Here is a 19,279-nt window from a genome sequence, read left to right as displayed (position 1 = left end):
GAGCCACCTTCAGACTGTGTGTGTGTGTGTGGGTGTGTGTGTGTGTGAGGGAGACATGTGACAGCAGCCCAGTGTCTTTGATCAGTGGCAGGATTTTAAACAGTCCACCCCTGTGTGGCATCCTAAGCACAATACTGTAAACGTAACAGTACTGCGCAACACACATACATAATAATGATAATAATAAATCCTAATGAGGGCTCAGTGTTTGACGAAACTGTCATCACTGGTACTTCCTGAAAAGTGGTAACTTAAATTTAAGGAAAGATGATGTTAGTAAGCCTATTTTTTCAAATCAAGCTCCAAATATCAGCTCTTTTGCTGTTTAATACTAACATTCAAGGTCATTTCATCCTTTACTTTCAGGATTTTCATCTAGCATGGGTTGTGGATGTTTGGTTGTGTCTCTTTCCACTGAATATGATGGATTCAGGTTTCTTCTCAGGTGAATTGAAGGTTAGACACGACAAAGAATGCTAGAACTTAAAGCGACAGTATTATGCATTTTCCAGGCATATAGTGGCATCTTATAGCATGATCCAATATCTATGTTACCTTCAGTTGTTATAAAAAAAAATGTTGTATATATCAAAGATGACTTAAAAGAAATTCGACCTTGTAATTTAACACCTTGAAATTGGGCTTCTGCCTCTTTAAGAAGCTTCTGCTGTTCCTGACACTCAATATGCAGTTGACAACCTTTCTTGCACTGATAAGTAGTTCCTATGATGAGCTCAGTTCCACCAGGTGTTAGCTAATTGCTGCTGCCGCTAGTCCTGAGGAGATGAATGGGGGAGGTACAGAGGAAGGATGCTCTGTGGGACAGGAGCTTGGCTTGGACAGTGAGGCTGTGAGGAGGAGCTTTGTGGAAAGAGGCAGCGTTTTGTAAGAGCACACGTTTAGGCACCAATGAGTAGTTGCCACGTGAGATTCAGGGATTTCTCAAACACGCTCCAGATATATTTTTGATGAGGGAATAACATTACCACATGACATAAAACTCAACTTTAGACTATGAACAACAATAAAACCACATCACATCACAACAAACACTGTTTCAATAGTAGCCAGTCTAATAACGCCTTGAATCGAGTAAGCACGTGGTTTCCCTGACTTTTTAAATGCATTCAAAATCTCACAAAGACGAGTTGTCAGGTCATGAGAAAAAATTCAGCGAGACGAGGCGGGTCATCATTTATTTGTGCTGTGATGCTGCTTTTGCGACGGTCAGAGTGTTTGGAGGTTTTCTGACGACACAGCTGAGAACTCGACCCAACCTCGCCGACCCCGAGTTCAACCATAAGCCTCTGGAGACGATTCACATTCCTCTGGTAAAAATCTTCAGCTGGAAAAAAAAACAAAAAAAAAAAAACTGGAGAACAAACAAAGAAGCAAGTTGGAGACGTCCGACTCAGAACAAAAGTCCTTTCAGTCTCTTGCTGAATGAGTGTTCAAATATTTAACTCCAGAAGTTCATGTTCTTGGCTGGATTTGTGCCACTTTGTCAAGCTCTTTGTGTGTGAAATAAAATTCTTAATTTTATCAAAAGGGGGATAAAATTAGGACATGTTATGCGCCAGAGAGAATAAAGATCTGAGGAGCAGTGGGAACTTTTGAAAGTTTAGGACTCTCATCTTCTCATTTTTACAACAGTCTGTTTGATCTACAAATGACTGACAGCGTTATGAGTAGAACATAAAATAAGCATCAATGTTCTTTGTCACATAAAGTCTTGGACTGTTTCTGTTCATAGCAAAGCATTTGACCTCATATTTTATATTCAAAATTTTCCAAATTGGGACATTTATGAAGTCTGAATGTTGGTACTTCTTGATGAACCGGGAAAGGAACAAACTAAAACAAACAATAATGATTAAAAAAAAAAATTAAAAATGGTTTCTTTCATCTTGAGAAGTTTGTTCAGCAACTGTCTGACACCATCACTCCTTTGCCCAGAGGCTCTTAGAGCTTGTGTTTGTTCAAATAACAGATTTCAGCGTCCCAAAAGGCTGTGAGGGAGGATCAGGAGAAGTCTGACTGCAGTAAAGATGCGTTTTTTTTCCTGCTCTTTTAAATCGACTTTGTTGTGTGACTTTGGTCTCCTTTGTGCTTAAAGACTCAGACATAGTTTGACACAATAACACAGTCAGCTCTAAAGTGTTTGTTGTTCTGCTTGCTGCAAAGCAATCCCACAGCATGATACAACCTCCACTGTTTTTAACTACGGATGGGACCGCTAGAGTAACATGTTGTCATAGTTACCAAGAGATTCTGGTTTTAATTACACCATCATGTCCTCCCACAGTTGTGACAAGGGAATCTGGGATTTTGGGAAATTGCATTTTAGCCCCTAGACATATATATATTTTTAAGCTTTTTTCATTTTTGATACATTCACAACTTGTGATTAAAACAAAGCAACTCTAAATACCCTTCATTTTTATTACTTTATCTGGCAAAATGTTTTGTTTATATATGCGTTTATGTCTAAATATGTTGTGAAATCCATATTGAAAATTTGTGGTGGACACTTCCTTTGATTTGAAAAAGACACACTGAACAGCAAAGCAGATAAAAAAGGTTAATGAAAACTTTCTGAATCTGTGACTCCAACCTTTCTGACACATTTCTCATCCTGTTCAGAAATCACCTTTTTTTTTTTTTTTACTATATTCTCTGAACACCAGGAGGAAATGCCAGCTGTTTCATTCAGATCATTGTTTATGAGCCACAGAAGCCCCTCCCTTCTTAAATTACAAACTATTATCCTCATATCTAACCCAGAAATCCACTTTTACCCTTGTTTATTTTCTTTTTGCAATTACACATAATTTCCTTCAGACGTCGCTTAGTAACAATTAAGCCTGGAATTACTATGTTACTCACAAAATCGAGCCAGACGAAAACAAATAACACAAAATGTTGACGCAACCTAGAAAGACAGAAGCTAGCTCCTTCCAGCTGTTTCTGTTGAATCCAATACATCTGATTTTTGGTCCAACAAAATGTAATATAAAAGCATTCATTTCTTATTTAATTTGGTTGTCAGAATATCTTAAGAAAATACGTCAAAAAGCAACGTTGTGCAAACTTGATTTCTTGCTTTATTCATGTCTGACTTTGATCAACAATTACACTGAAATGTTTCTCTTCACAGCTGTACATCAATATTCAATGCATCGTTCTGTACACCAGTCATTATTTACCACGGCCTCGGATGAAACTCTTCCATTAAAAAGACTGTGTTTACATTTTCAGCAGAAAACTGACCAACAGTGCGGCGTGATCCAAATATAACGGTGACATTTGCGCGTTACAGTTCCACAGGAAGTCGACAGAAGGTGACGTCGCTGGAGAGAAGCCCGCTTTCTCTTTTAGTGATCTGTGAATCCTGGCATGGGGAAGGGTCTGGCAAATAGCTCCACCCGATGGCGGAGCTCTGCAATGAGCTTTACTGTGTCAGGGTCCTTCAGCAGGAAGGACTTGAAGCTGGCCAAGTTTCCTGATGGGAGGAAAAAGGAAATGTGTAAAAAAAAAAATAAAGTGCCAAAAAAATAAATAAAACGTTACGGTACTCTACAATATCTCAACAAGTTGGTCTTCTTAATCTTCTTCAGTTCAAGATAAAGTGAAAAAAAAATTAGGAATTGAGTTCAAAAAGTAAATCCCATGATTCACGACACACAGTGATGTGTTTTGATAGTTTATTTTTTGCTCCTAAATTTGATTTTTTTTTTTTTTTTTTTTCATTTACAAAACATAAAATCTCTTGCCCAGTTAATTATCACACCGAAACAGTCTCACCAGTTTTCTGCTTCACACTCAGAGCGATCTGAATCCCTTCATCTATGAAATCCACAACCTTCTCAAAGTCTCCCTCCTTAAACTGTCGAGAAGTCAGAGCTGGAGCTCCTTCAGCAAAAAAACAAAATTAAGATGGTAAGAAAAGCGAAGAAAAACAAACAAAACAACGACAGAAAATAACCCAGTAAGCTTTAGAATAAATGCACACAGACTTTTATACTAAACAGGAGATGCATTTTCTACACCCTCCATATTAAAACGAATAATCATGAGTTTGTTTACCGAGTCTGAGTCCTCCTGGAGTGAGGGCGCTCCTGTCCCCCGGACAGGTGTTTTTGTTGGCTGTGATGGATACCAGCTCTAGGACCCTCTCTGCTCGGGCTCCGTCTATCCCGTGAGGTCGAAGGTCAACCAATACCAGGTGGTTGTCGGTTCCGCCTAAGAGGAGGGAGATGAGAACGAAGCAGGGTAAGTGTAAGTTAAAGCTTCATTATGTCGATTTTTACGAAACACGTCTGACTGGATGAAATGAGCCGATTCTTCTCACTGCTTCCAAACCGTTTGTTGCTGGAAAACATCAACTCTGACTTTTCTTTTCAGTGATATTTCTTAAGCGTTCAACAGTAAAGTGAAAGCTGCCTTTAAAAAGTAAAAAAAACAAACAAAAAAGCAAATTAATGGGCTGTGAATGAAAAAAGGAGGCGAGTGCATGAAGTACCTACAAAGTGCTCATGCCGTGGTATGAGAAGCATGGAAGCTGCCAGTTTCATGCGTCTTTTAAATGTCTGTTGATGTGCATGAGGGATTCACCTGACACCAGGGTGTAGCCTTTCTGCAGCAGAGCGCCGGCCATGGCTTTGGCATTCAGAAGGACCTGAGCGATGTACTGTTTGAACATGGGACTGGAAGCCTGCGGAGACGTGAAATTATGCTGCGTGAAAAAAGGAGAACGCTGCACTTTCATGTTTTATTCATGAGCTGCTGAAATTCTGCCAGTTCTTAGATTTGTTTTCCCTCCAAGGATTTTTCTCCCTTATTATTATGTTTATTACTGGACACGACTGAATATCGGCGACTAAAACAACCGTCTGGACCTGTCTGAGGGCCACAGCCACTCCGGCTATGGCGTGGTTGTGCGGACCTCCTTGAAGTGACGGGAACACCGCAAAGTTCACCCGGTCCTGGAGGTCATAGGACGTCTCCCGACCTTTGGAGTCCACCGACCGCACGCCTTTCCGGAAGAAGATCATACCAGCCCTGCAGAGTGGAGACAGGAAGCCGTCCGAGTGTTCGCCTCGATCCGTCATAAAGCGGTTTGAAAGCTGATTTAAATGGACATTTGGTACCTCGCTCCTCTCAGGGACTTGTGGGTAGTGGTTGTGACCAGGTCAGCGTATTTAAAGGGAGAAGGAACGGCGCCAGCCGCCACCAGGCCGCTGATGTGAGCCATGTCAGCCAGCAGGTAGGCGTTCAGCTCCTCACACAGCTGAAACACACAACACAGACCGTAACGAAACGTTTCTCAAAAACCTGATGAGTTACCACAAAGATTTCAGTTGGAAAACACATAGTTAGGTCGGACCTTCTTCATGCGAGCGTAGTCGATAAGGCGAGCGTAGGCGCTGGTTCCGGCGATGATGAGCTTGGGTCTGAAGAGGCGGGCTGTCTTCTCCAGCTGGTCATAATCAATCAGACCCGTCTGAGGCTGAGATTGCAACACAACACTTTGTTACTAGGAATCCTCCACAGATTTACTGTCTGAAGTCTACCAAGCGCTCACATTCAGCTTGTAAGGCATGGATTCGAAGTAGATGGAGGTGGCAGAGATTCTCTTGTTGTCGGTCATGTAGCCATGGGTCAGGCTGAAATACAGCAGAATAACATTACAACACAGATTGCAGCTGTAAACGTCTGAATCTTAATCCTCAGAATTACATATTATAAACATGTTATTTCAGTTTATGGAAAGCCTCTTTTTCAGATGTTGCTTTGGGATTAGTACGTTTTATAGAAAGCTACAAGAACGCCCAACTGCAATTCACCACAAGGAGAGACATTAAAGACATTAAAGCTTTACTCAGATAGAGCCAAAATTAAGCTATGCAGCCTACAATAAATCGCTACATATGACTGAAAACAGATGTTGCACGTCACCCTGAAAACCCCACAGCCATAATGAAACATGGTGGTGGCAGCATCATGCTTTTGTCAGCAGGGATAGGGAAGCTGGTCAGAGTTGACAGCAAAGTGAAAGGAGATAAATCCTAAAAGAAAAGCTGATAGAACTAAAAAGCATTACACTGTGGAGGAGGTTCAGAGGAACAACAACCCCACACACGCGTGCAGCCGCAACTCCAACGAAATGGCTTAGATCAAAACATATGATTTAGCTCAAATGGCTCAGTCAAAGTCTAAATCAAAATCCAAATGAAAACATTTTGTTAGAAAAATATCAGACATTCTCCAAAATGCTCTCAGTGGAAGCTGGTTCTGCAAGGTGTGGATTTAAGAGTGCTGAATAAAAGTTGCTCTTTTATTATTCGTTTTTGTGGAATAAAATACAACTGAGTATTATAATCTGTCAAGTTCAACAGTTTTACACTTGATCTATCACACGAAATCCTTATAAAAAATGCTGATATGAGCTACCACCAAAGATCTTCAAGCAGCCACTTGACCCCAGGTGGGGGTAGCTAAATGTAAAACAGGTATTTATGTTATTAAAGGTGGGCAGTTTTCTCTAGAATCTTCCACTGGGCTTCAAAAAGTGGCCATTATATCACAGTATTGTAAGTTGATGCTTTCTTTACAACTAAGTGCATGAAAAATATACTTCTAGTACACTTACAGAAAAGTTAATTAATGTGTATTCTACCAAATGCATTAAGCTGAATATATTTAATGTAATAGCACAAATCCAGCAAATATATAGGCCATTATATAGGACTGCCTCTTCTGTCTTTCTGTTCTTCAACGCCCGGCCAGCCGTGGCGTTAACTTTACGTGGAGCGCCTTCATTTTCTTCTGTGAATGTCTGTGAAATTAAAATGAGCCCCTTTCAAAGAGAGTGTCGCCGTGTGACAGCTCCAGTCTATGAGACCAAAAACTTTAATCACACTCAACCTCTTCTTGACGTTAAGTCCAAAAACAACATTCACTTTCTTGTAGGAAATAACCGCTGGGCCAAGTGACGCTCTTTTGTGATACTAATAACTAAAATGTGGGAACTAATAATTGCAGAATCTGTCAGAGTGATGAGAGCGTCTGAAGCATGAAATGAAAAAAAAAAAAAAAAAAAAACTGAGATATTTGTATAAATAGCTGTAAAATGTGTTTTAATGTGAGATTAGCATGCCTCAGGGATTCATCTGGGAGTTTTTACATGATTTCACATCTTCTAAACAGGTAAAAATGTGTGTCATTACATTGTTTTAGCACATAAAATATTGATGTTACAGACTCATTTCTGTCAAATTATTGAAATAAAATGTATTTCTTTTCAACAGGATTGTAACATGACAGTAGGATTACAGTCGTTGCTGCTTTTTCACAAGTAACCAAATCTCCCTTTAGCAGAGTATTGTTATGATCCCACAGCGTATTTACTCACTGTCCACCGTCCGGCAGGTCCAGGCCCATCATTCGGTCGTGAGGCTTCAGCACAGAGGTGTAGGCTGCAAAGTTGGCTGGGGACCCCGAGTAGGGCTGGACGTTGACGCCCCACAGGTTTGGATCCAGACCGAAGGCGGCGAGCGCTCGTCTCTGGCACAGCAGCTCAATCTGGTCAACAATCTCTGCGCCGCCGTAGTACCTGAAAGAGACGCACATTCACATGCACTGTAGTGCCTAAAGGGTTATAATTTTTATTAACTTTTATCATTACTTATTAAACCAGCTTGTGTCTTTTACAATTTATTAATTATATTGTTACATTCTTCCTATCTCTTTTATTACACTGCATCTCATGTGTACAATATTGCATCATAAGACACAATCTAATATCAGATGACTCCCCAGTGTAGTGAGTGATAGTTAATGTGTTGCCATAAAGTGACAGTTTAGATTTAATTTTCATATCAGTCATGCAGATGATGTTAAGTGTAGCGTTTTTAATGTAACAGAAATACATGACAGGACAGGAAGTGTTGCTTTAAATGCTCACAGAAGTTCAACAATGTCACACCTAAAGGTTGGCATAGCGCGTACCTGCTCTATTTATAGTTGAATAAGAATGTTGGAGATGAAATGTCTAAATTATTTCAGCTATAGTCGATAGCGCATCCTCTATAAAGCGAAGTGTCAAACTCTGGGTCGAACAGGGACACTCCTTCTGTCTACGCTTTAGAAAACGATCGCTTGACTGAATGAAGATGCTTTAGAGTCCGTGCGACATTAACTGAACAGCATGGTGTTCACTAAAGTCAAGAAATTAACTTTTTTGTGTTAATGTAGTTCTCTCTGTCTATTGTAAAACTTTAGACCCACCTCTCTGAAGTCACTGACCCTGTGCAGAAACGCCATGTTTGTTTAAGGTTCTTGTGAAAACTTTGTTTTCTTGGTAAAATCTTCCATTGGTAATTCATAAATTTGCAGTTGTTACAAAGGAAACATCCTCCTTTATTATCATTTGATAATAATGATTAGATTTGAGGGTCTTATTTAATTGGGGATTAACTATTTCATGTGAACATATGTGTTTATCCTTTGAGTTTTCTGGGAAGAATCCAACTCTGTCCTCTCGCATCCGTTTTAAGTAGCAAACGTACAAAGTTTGTTGTTGGAGGACAAACCTGAGAAAACCCAAACACGTGGTTGGAAACCTGCACGCTACAGCGTGCTGCATTGCACAGTGTTGCAGTGCACCGTGTTGTTCCTGGTAGCAGCGCTGCATGATGTTACACCATGCAGTTGTCAGTGAGATGGTGTGGTGTCAAAAACCGTATTGCCTTCTCCACAAACGATTGCATTACATCACTGCTGTATAATTCAACAGCATCTCGGACCGGTGAAGGTTTGTCAGGTACTCAGAATGACTCTTCAGCGAAAGCAGTCCACTCTATTCCACTCTCAAACTTCATCCTAGTAAAAAACGCCTCCTCCCGAAAACTCAACCTGACAAAATGACGTGTACATATGTTTCTAGATGATGATTGTGACATATTATAATTGAGTTGGGCTTTGGTGCTTACCGTTGCCCAGGGTATCCCTCGGAGTATTTATTGTTCAGACAGGAACCCTGTGCCTCCAGGGCGGCACGGCTGCAGAAATTCTGACAGGACAAGCAAGCACAGTGTCGGCATCTCCACATACTGTATGCCTTAAGAAAAAAAAAAATCTGAACAGACTATCCAAATATAGCTTTATTTACTCAGAGAAGGCTTTACTGCCAGAGACTGTAGCCACTATATAAATTTAGCTCTCCTTTGTGCTTTTGGATTGGCTTTCCTTTCACATGCAAGCTAAAATAATCACAAAAAAATACAATAAAAAAAATACAATGACTTTCTGTGTTGCAAAATATAATGGATGATAGAATCTTACTTTGTGAATTTTTTTGTGCGCCTCCCATAAATGGCTGTCTGAAGCTTTTTCTATATATAAGAGGAGAGAAAGCTGCAGAAACGGAACTGAATGCAAATGAATTTTCCTCCTTCTGTCAGTTTTTTCTCTTCTCAAACTCTCACTCTGGCTTTTTTTTTTTTTTACCTCTTCCTCTCCCTCATCCTCACCTCCCCATCCGCCCCCCTCGTCCCCCTCTGTAAGTCTTATTATACTAAACCTGTCACTGTTCAGGGATCCCTCAATCATCCCAGTGAGGTTTAAAACAAGCTCCCTGTCTGACACAGAACTCTTTCTGTGACATTTTTGAAACACTATCCTGACACACAAAAATACACTCTCAAACTAGACTTCCCTTCCTCCTCTTCCTCTTCTTCTCCTCTCAAAAATGTGGAGATCAGTGAAGAACACGCATGGGAAAGCTAATGGGATAATATGGCATCGTTCTAAAAACACAGGGAGATCTCCTCTGGGACTCATCCTGCACTGGTGAACGACTCACATCGCTCGCTCATTAAGATGAAAATCTTTCAGATACCAATGTGGATAATAAATGTTTGGGCTCATAACTGGTCCATAGTAAAAGAAACGAAACTTGGTTAATTTTCTCCAACTTCAATTTGGATTTAATCATTTTGAAGAGAAAATAATTTTAATTTTAGAGTTAGTTGTTCCCAGCTTAAGTTGGACGTTGCAGATACATTCCTGCTTTCTGCTTCACAGCTTCTACTTCAGACTTCAGTTTTCCAAGTAAAATCTTTTTTTATTAGTTTTACAGACGGGACAGTCACATTCAAGATGAGGATAATTACTAGAGTTTTTTTTTTTTAGTAGTGTTTAAAATTAATATTAAACATCCATCTGTTCAGTTTTGTTACAAAAAAAAAACTATCTAAAAATGTCTCAAGGTATCTGTTCATGAAGAGGTCAGTTTTCTTTGCTAGAAGAGAAGAAAAAGAATGAATCGAACTGAAAGGAGAAAATCTGTTTGCTGACTTTCTAAATGTTGTTCTGTGTGGAGTTCACCTGTCAAAACCAGTTGCTGCTCCAGCACAGCTTTCACACACGCACGCACGCACGCACACAAACACTTAGCGTGATTCCAAGCAAAGAGCAAATATTTAAACAGTTCTGCAACAGACTGACGTCCATCACGTTTTACGTAAAAGAAAAAATGTGATAGTGAATGAGTTCTTGTCATTTTTCTGATGTTAGCCATTGTGAACTCCAGATTCATAACTTCTGAAGATCTATATGAGTTTCTGTCATTTTGCTTTTGTTTTGTTTGTCTAAATCCTGACATTTCTCTTAATTTTGCTTTTGCAACCCCATCAAAACTGTTTTCTGTCATCTTGTGTCTGGCCCCAGAGTGCTGTGTGTTACTATTCTAATTGGTAGCATTTATCTGCATTTGAAAGGAGTCTTCTACAAAAAGGCTCCATGAAACTGTGCTAAAGGAAGCTAAAGGAAAAGGCTACTTCAAATGCACATTTAAGTGTATTCAACCCCTTTCACTGTGAGACCACTAAATAAAATCCATTCCCTTTCAGAATTCATGTGTAAAATTCGATTGTAGTATGAATTGATATTGAACCAAGCCCTTTTTAAATCTAATATCCTGAAATTAAAATAAAACAACATTTTGAGGTTAGACATCAAAATAAAAGCATTTTTCCTCCTCCTGCATCATTATGCACTACTTTCTGAGTTAATTACGTAAAAATCCACTAAAATACAATAAAGTGAATGTTTTCTTTGTGGTCAAAATGAAAAACTGTGAGTATGAAATCTTTAGTTGCCTCTTTGTTTTTGCTCCTCACTTCTCTCTGCACTCTCACCTCTGACGCGATGAGCTCCAGTCCCCGACACTGCCTGTCCTTCTCCTGCTGCAGGAGACTCCACATCTCTGGGTCGTCCTGGGCCAAACTTTCCTGCCCCGTCCATCCGCCGCCACCGCCGTGCGTCAGCCTGCATGGCTCTGAGGCGACCTGCCTCTCTCTCCCCGAACAACCCGAGACTCTGAGGAAGAGCGGCTTCAGCGTGACACAAGGGAAAAAGAACAAAGTTAACATTGTCACTCACTAAGAAAACATGTACTTCTTAAATAATGAACGTTAAATGTTACTAAGACCTTGGGTGGTATTCAGCAGAAAGTCACAACGATCTTTTGTGTTTTGTGCTGCTAAAACTGAGTTGTTGTTGTTGTTGTTTTTTTTTTAAAGAAGCGACTTTGGTGTCTTTTGAAATGCTCGTGAAGGCTGAGCTTGGGTGAGAAATGCTTTCATCACTTGAAATTATGATACTCTGCAGGAAGGGTTTGAAAGAATGACTTAGAATAATGTGTCTTTTGATGTTCTGAGCAAAGCCATTAAGTGAAAGGCTGCGCAAAAACAAATGTGCTATTCAAGCAGGACAGCTTTGGAAAACCTTGGACTGGAAAAATCTACATAGACTGACCACCAGGGTCTTGTTTGTTAAAGCAGGTATGCATACATGACACTTTTGGAACCAGGAGCTACTTCGCCCTTACAGGTGGTTCAGTGTCAAAGCAGAAATGCGCACAAAAACAGGATTCTCATATCTACTGGTTTGGCATACGCTTGACAAAATAAAACAGACTTTGCTGCTTTTTGACACTTTTTATGACAGACAATGAAGCCGTGCATGTTGCATGCAGACAGCTCTGGCAGGGTTGAGATGAACTACAATGGCATGCTGACCTAGTTTGCAGCATTTAAGTTATTTAGTAACAACCGCTCCGATGTGCAGAGGGGTAAATAAGACCTTTAGACAACATGCAACTGCATCGTCGTGCAATGAATCATCAGACGAAATTACTCACCCTCAGTGTCTGCCGCAGCGACAGAGAGAGCATGTTTGTGACAGCAGAGGTCCGGGGAAAACTGGAAACTTTCAAGGTGCAAAGGGTGAACGCACAATCATTCTGGGCCGACGCCAGGTACATGCGTAGTCTGTGTCACTGATAGCATGAAAGGTGCATGAAAATCTGCCTCTGAATTGGTTCTCTGTCGCCTGGATGACGAATGGAGTCAACAGGTGCTTCTTAACGCGAATCAGTAAAGGAAGTAGTTTTCCAGATTAGAGAAAACACAAACATCCATCGGTGTAATTGAAGACAATCTTAGATTTATAAATATATACATTGTGTAGAATAATGAAATCCAAAGTTTGACTTATCAAACTTAGGAGTTGTAGATACAGAAAATGGCAGAATCAAGTGTAATCACTAACTTTTTTTTTCTTTAGGAAAAACATACGGCATGTGGAATAATGGGAGAAGTTTCATGTTAAAACTATTTACAAAGTCACACTGCTCTCTTAAACCGCTTCAATGTGCATTTCTAATCAGAAATGATGCCAAAAGCTTTCAATTTCAGAATCCCAGGATTTTTTTTTCTTTTCTTTTTTTTTCTTTTTTTTTTGTGGTTGTATGATGAATATACAGTATAAACAGTAAATGTTCCAGCTGGAGAGTCTCTGCTCATCCGAGGTGCTGCTGGTTCTGCTCTGCCTGAAAGTTGTGATCCGGACAGACCTTCTGCACCAGCCTGTAGTCCGTGCCGGTGAAGGCGATGAAGATGCATATGACCTTGAAGGGTTTGGCGCAGATCCACGCCGCCTGGGACTGCGTGTTTTCCGAGTAGCAGGTCTGCCCTGGGTCGTACATGCACGGCTTGGTCTTCTTGGACCGGTTGGTTCGCTGGTACTCGACGCGGCAGTTGAGCTCGGTCACCATCATCACGTCCCGCTGATATTTCTGCTGCTCAGTAGGAGCGGAGCTGGTGGACGACGGGGGGCTCAGATCTGGGAACAGGACCGAGTTTTTATTGGGGGCGCTGCTGTCGGCCGCGCCATCGAGAACCTCCCATCCCACCGCTTTGGATGGCGGGACGATGCTGACGGATATGTTCCCCAGGCGGGAGGAGTTGTGCCGGAAGTAGACGCTGAACGTCCCGTTGATGTGGTCCACGATTTTTCCAGTCACCAGGAGGCTGAACTTCACGGTTTTCACGTTGAAGTAGAAATCCCCCCAGCCCAGGATCTTCTTGGCCTTTGTGGAGGTTTTGGCAGGAGGCTTGGATTTGGGCGGAGTGCCGTACAGATACTGGTCTGGAGCTTGTGAAAAGTTCTGCGGCCAGCCGTAGGGGCTCACCGCGCCGTACGTATGGGTCTTATGTTTGGTGGAGATGATTTGTAAGTCTTTGGATACATGTTTAACCTTCAGCGCTGCTCCCTCGGGTTCTTCTCCTGCTCCGGCGGCCCTCCATTGTTTGCTCTTTAGGCTCAGAGGACCGGATGACTCCTGTACCTGCAGAAAAATATATTAGATGGATTATTTACTCAGCAGTTGACTGAACCTGACAAAAAGCTGCAGTTGAAACAGTTAAAGTTTACGTGGAGCTTGTCCACATTTTGCCATGCTACAAGCAGAAACTTCACTGGAATTCATATGGATTTCATGTAATTTGTCTAAACAAAGTAGTGAATTAAGGTGAAGCGGAAACATGGTTGGGTATGTGTCATGCATGTACAGTAAAATGTACAGTGATGCCTGACCATTTAGAATATCACAGAGAAGTTTATTTATTCCAGCAACTCAATTCACTAAGTGAAACGCCTTATGCATATGAATTATTTATGTTTTTAAGCCTTATTTTTGTTAATTGTCATGATTTTCATCTGACAGGTAATGAAAATATGACATTTAAGACTGAAATTTTACATCAGAAAAACAAAAATATATATATATTCTTTTTTATACATGAAAAGCATGCTTAATACATGTATAAGGGTTACTCATTTAAAGGCACTTTTAATTTGACAACTGTGCCTCAGAGGAAAGCATAACTAATTTATATGCTACATGCTTGCTGCACTTTGGTACATGAACTGAAATCAAGTGAAATAGATTTCCACTGATTTTCCACAATAAACTTCCTTGAAAGAATATGAGAATGATTCGAAACAGACCTGCCCATCAGGGTGACCACAAATGAAGGACAATTTCACTGTACGTACACTAAACGCTATCAAATAATCGATTAAAATAATTATTCCTCGGCCTTTCAGTCTCCTCTAAAGCTGCCGCTGATCAATAAGTTATTTCCTTCAGGCAAGCTGGCATGTCACAATCAACCCCCCATTAACAAATTATTATCTGTTTTCAGTCGTCCTTCAGCTGAGCCCCCTGTTAAAACTGTCAGTCATCTTTTCTGTGCAACCTTGATGATAGGCTACATCCAGTAATTTATTTATTTGTTTGAGAAGGACCTTTTAAAAAGACCAAATAAATAACTAAATAAGAACGATGAAACTACTTCAGCATATCTTTAGTCAGAAGCGACGCAATATGTTGAAGAGCCCCTTATTCGTCTTCCTCTGAATCATCCATTCTTATATTCTAACATGCTCATGAACGGTATACTTGGAATCATTAGGGGACCAAGAATAGCTCTGTTGTATTAAATTTCCCCATCTCTGTCCACGTCATCCTCTTCACCAACTCTTTGAGGTTCATTAGTAAATCCTGTTTAGATCACAAACTCTTTTCTTATTTTCCCTCCAAGGAGAAGAAGAACTTACACAGGAAAAGCGTATATCTAAGCTCCTCTCTTCGACGCTGTGCATTTCTTAGAATAGCAGCTATGCTTATTGATGAAATTAATATGTCAATGACTATTTGACAATGGCAAAACGTTCTGAGGCGGAGGCAGGGGGAGCATTCAGATCACCGTGTTTTTCCAAGCGATAAACGTGATTTTGTTTCATGTCACCCGTTGTTTAAAACATGTTTTCGGGAAGCTGTGTTTACTTCAGGGACGCTCTGTGAGTGTTGGACTAAAACCGGTCCTGGATAACATGGCAACAGAGAGAAGTAGTTTTGTGATCTTCTGTTTTCACAAGAAATGAACATGTTTTTTGTTTTTTTATCAAACAGCTTAAAATTAATAAACACTGAGCACATCCTATTGATAAACCTGCTTGGTTTGAACTAGGCAATCTCCTGCTGTGGGGTCTAATTAACACACAAAACCCTCCAAAATAATCCCTCAGTGAGGGTGTTAATGTGAGTAGAGTCCCTGATACTGACCACACAGTAGATATGCAAAACGTGACATGTTAGATATCAAACCTACATCAAGGTTATAACTTGGGCTGAAGGATCTCAAGCCTTAAGTCTTTGTGGATCTAAAGCACAGTTAGAATATATAGTGCCTGCTTTATCACAGCACAATAACAGGCTTCAGTCTATTTTATATGAAGAACAGGGACTTGGTTTTAGTTTAACCCAATAAAAATGTGAAAACTGCACGTATAGTCACTGTGAGTTGATCCTTTGCAGAGCCATTTTTTTCTGAAAGGAGACGTTTTGATGTCAGCCTCTGCCTTTGTTGCACATCCAGAGACTGACGTTCCTCTTCATTCTTCTTTCTAAATAACCCAAGCCGAGTCTGATTGGATAAAGATCCGTTTTCAGGGTCTGGATGTTGACACGGCCATTTTGACAAATTGAAATCGTCACAGCGAGGCCTCAGAAATTCTGCTGCTCTGAGTAGAAGTCGCTGCATGTCCATGGATCAAGATAAAGATGAATGCAGAAACCTGGTTGATCAATGAGAAACGATATGTGGTTTTTTAAAATTATTTTAAGAAGATTTTATTATGTGAAAATTAATTTTACCCTTAAAGATATAAAAGTACCCATCAGCATCGACCGCCTGCACTAAAATCGTTCAGAGGGCTGCAAATGGCCAGCGAGCCTCACTCTGGACACACCTGATGTAATTTATTCCACGTTCGGCATTGCTGGGTGTTCACAGTAATCTGAATCTTTAGTTTTTTTGCTAGAGAATTTTCTTTTCATGTAGGCCAGAAAATGTTTAGTTATCATCTGAGCAGAACACATTCTTCCACATGTTTGCTGCATGGCTCGTAGGAAGGCTTTTGACAAGACTTTTCTTTTAAAAATTATGAGATTCTTCTTGCCACTCGACCCAATTAGCTCATTAAACAACCAATATTCATCCTGTCAACAGATTCACCCACTTGAGCTCTTCCTTTCTACAGAACTTTGTATCTACTTCTCTAATCAAAGCTCTCTTTGTTACACTTTCTGGTGGATGGCAAGCTGCACAACACTGAACAGTGAGATGTCACAGAACTTGGAATATTCCTGGTCAATCACATAAAATCCCAACACAATATACATTCAAGCTAATGGGATATAAATACTTTTGCAATGTGCTGCATGTCTGGTATTTAACAAGCGGCGCAGAAGGTTCAGCTCAGCTTGTTTACATCGAAGCGAAGAAGGAAAGAATAAAAAAAAATAAAAAAATAAAAAACGGACAAAAGTTTTTGGCTCTTTGTGCCTCTACTTCAGCCCGCTCCTGCACCCGAGTGTGCTCCAGCTGTGCCTATTGTTGCAAGCCTAAAACCTGCAGCTATGTGCTGTTCTCACCTAGCCTAATTGGAGCTCACAATGTGACAGCCATGTCACCCTCTCAGTGTCAAGATGCCAGCACAATGACTGCGACTGAGCAATGGTGGAGAGGAGAGGATGCAAGCACAACACTTGCGAGGAAGCACCAACAAAGGTAAAAAATTAAATAAATAAATAAATAGCATTGAATTAAATTGCTAAAGAAGAAAAAAAAATTGTGAGCTGAGGGCTTTGTTTTGTCTAAGGACGGGGGGAATATTCTTGCCACTGGCAGGAAAATCCTTAATGTGACAGTTTTATAAGAGTAAAGAAAACATAAAAACAACAGCCCACAAACCCCGAGGAGATTAAACTCTTTCAAAACCGAGAGACCCTCTGAAGTCATTTGCTTCAACTTTTACGGCTCAAAATGACGCCGCTTTGAGCTTTTTTTTTTGTTGTTGTTGTTGCTTTTTTTTTTTGCTTAGCGAGTTCACCGGTGAAGTTAGGTGTTACAAATTATCTGTTTGGGCAGAAAAATAAATTCAGGAGTGCATAATAAATAACAGCTGCACTGGGAAGAAAGTCACAGACAACAGAGCAGGAGCTGCTCTGAGGAACTGTGCTATTTCACAGAATAATCAACCAAGTCCTTTGTGACAAAAACATTTTTATGTTTTTACAGAATTTTGTCAAAACAGCATTTTGAATTTTGTACCAAAACGATAAGAAATAATACAAAGGATTGCCACAAAATCTGAAAGTTAAATGCTGTTAATAAAGCAAATCAAATATACAATTTGGCAGACTGACCAGATTTCTGAAACTCTAATCAATGCATCTCATGTTGTATATAAAAATATATATATTGAAGAGATCATAAAGGTTTTGATTTCAGTTTGCAGCACAAAAACAATCCCTAATAAGAGAGAGAGACAGAGAGAGAGAGAGAAATAAATCTATGGAAATGAATTCATTTTTGGAGGCAAGAAGATGAGGAAACACATTTGCTGGCAAGAGATGATTTATGACCTCCTGCTTGTTCCCCCAACGAGGAGAACTTCAAATTTGAGTTACACTGCAAACAACAGCACTTTGAGTAAATAACGAGCTCAGCCTCAGCTGCAGAGTGGACTCACCGTGCAGGGAAGGAGCCACAGACAGGTGATGGCAAAGTTCAAACAAAGAGCCCTCATTCTGCAGCAGCAGCAGCGATCGTCCATCCACAGAGCCACGACGTGTCTCTCTGACTGATTTCCTGAATTAAAGCCTGCACTCTCACTTCCTGGCTGGAGGAGACTCTAGAAATCCTCCAGATTTGAAGTGAATCCGCTTCAGCGCTCCCCCTCTCCAGCACTGTGCCTCTTCCTCTCTCACTCCTCTTCAGCGCATACACACACAGGCATGCACACGCACAAGCAAGTCAAACTTAGCAAAAAAATATTTTCACAAAAGAAAAGCATTGCCTAAGCAACATTTTACCCAGTAAGTATAAACCTTCTGCCGAGCGGTTCCACGCACGCACGCACACACACACACACACACCCTTCACCTGCCTCCATGCTCATTTTCAGCACCTGGCCAGCCCTCATTATGACTCATCAACCCAAGGAAAGGCTCTCTGAGGCAGGCACAGTTTGACAGCCGTCCCTGCTGTCCCCACGTACTTTAGCCGCAGGGAGGCTGACAAAATGACAAGGGCTTTCTTCAGGGAAAAAAATATATATATATATGCTGACAACTGGTGAGCGTCACTCCTTCAGTTTTTCGCTGGAAATTCAAGCCAACAGATCGCCCACCAGTACTAACCGAACAGAGGTCCTAAATAAAGATCCGTAATGAACGTGTGTGATAATGCTAAATAGCTCAACGTTTTCTGGCCAGTTTGATACTTTTCGTGTTCCCTCCTTATGAGTATGTTCATGCCAACTCAGCCTTTTCACAATTTGACCAATTACTGGCAAAAAAAACCAACAAAAAAACTGAATTTAAAATGGATTTAAAGTTGTAAAACGATGCAAAAAAAAAAAAAAAAAAAAATACATGAATCTCAAGCGGAAGAAACTTCTTGGTTTTAAAGGAATTTTTTTCTACAAATGTCAAACTTGTGGTGGTTATTTGCACGTCTCTTCCAGCTTTGCACATCAAGAGCCTTAAAACTGTTCTTACTGCATAACTTAGCCTAAGCTAAGTCAGACTAGGTGAAGAGAGTCTATGGATATGAGTTTTCATGTTTTGCCACAATATGAAAGCTGAATTGGATTCAGGTCTGTACTTTGACTGGACCATCCTTCCACATGAAAATGCGCTGATCTAAACCCTCCCAAACAACGCTGGCTGTTTGTTGAGGTGTTGTTGCCCTGCTGGGAGATGAATCAGCCTGATTTCCAGGATTGCTCTGTATTTAACCCCCATTCTTATTCAATCGAATCCAGAGGTGGAGAAAGTACTCAAAAAATTTACTTAAGTAAA

General features: G+C 40.5%; 2 protein-coding genes across 3 annotated transcripts; both read right to left on the bottom strand.

The window, feature by feature from the left end:
* Window positions 1-485: 485 nt before the first annotated feature.
* On the bottom strand, window positions 486-12,386 carry LOC106944908 (serine hydroxymethyltransferase, mitochondrial). 2 transcript variants are annotated; one of them, XR_001424435.1, is made up of 13 exons: window positions 12,206-12,386; window positions 11,202-11,396; window positions 8,994-9,073; window positions 7,415-7,615; window positions 5,585-5,666; window positions 5,387-5,509; window positions 5,151-5,290; window positions 4,899-5,061; window positions 4,615-4,714; window positions 4,087-4,242; window positions 3,805-3,912; window positions 898-3,502; window positions 486-834 (listed from the first exon to the last, which is right to left on the bottom strand). XR_001424435.1 is itself a non-coding variant. In XM_015028236.1 (12 exons), the coding sequence occupies exons 1-12, from the start codon at window positions 12,326-12,328 to the stop codon at window positions 3,375-3,377; spliced, it is 1,599 nt and encodes a 532-aa protein (XP_014883722.1). In that variant the 5' UTR covers window positions 12,329-12,386; the 3' UTR covers window positions 486-3,374. The 2 variants fall into 2 exon arrangements, 1 of the variants encoding a protein (XP_014883722.1); XM_015028236.1 differs by having other exon boundaries at window positions 486-3,502.
* A 107-nt stretch (window positions 12,387-12,493) lies between these two features.
* LOC106944909 (neurexophilin-2) lies at window positions 12,494-18,432 on the bottom strand. The gene is made up of 2 exons (XM_015028237.1): window positions 17,947-18,432; window positions 12,494-13,693 (listed from the first exon to the last, which is right to left on the bottom strand). The coding sequence occupies exons 1-2, from the start codon at window positions 18,028-18,030 to the stop codon at window positions 12,866-12,868; spliced, it is 912 nt and encodes a 303-aa protein (XP_014883723.1). The 5' UTR covers window positions 18,031-18,432; the 3' UTR covers window positions 12,494-12,865.
* Between the last annotated feature and the right edge of the window lie 847 nt (window positions 18,433-19,279).

Source organism: Poecilia latipinna, unplaced genomic scaffold (assembly GCF_001443285.1).
Source record: "Poecilia latipinna isolate Pla-1442-1.1 unplaced genomic scaffold, P_latipinna-1.0 Scaffold117, whole genome shotgun sequence".
Lineage (NCBI taxonomy): Eukaryota > Metazoa > Chordata > Actinopteri > Cyprinodontiformes > Poeciliidae > Poecilia > Poecilia latipinna.
The sequence above is the reverse complement of the archived record's forward strand: the minus strand, read 5'-3'. Positions and strand labels throughout refer to the sequence as shown.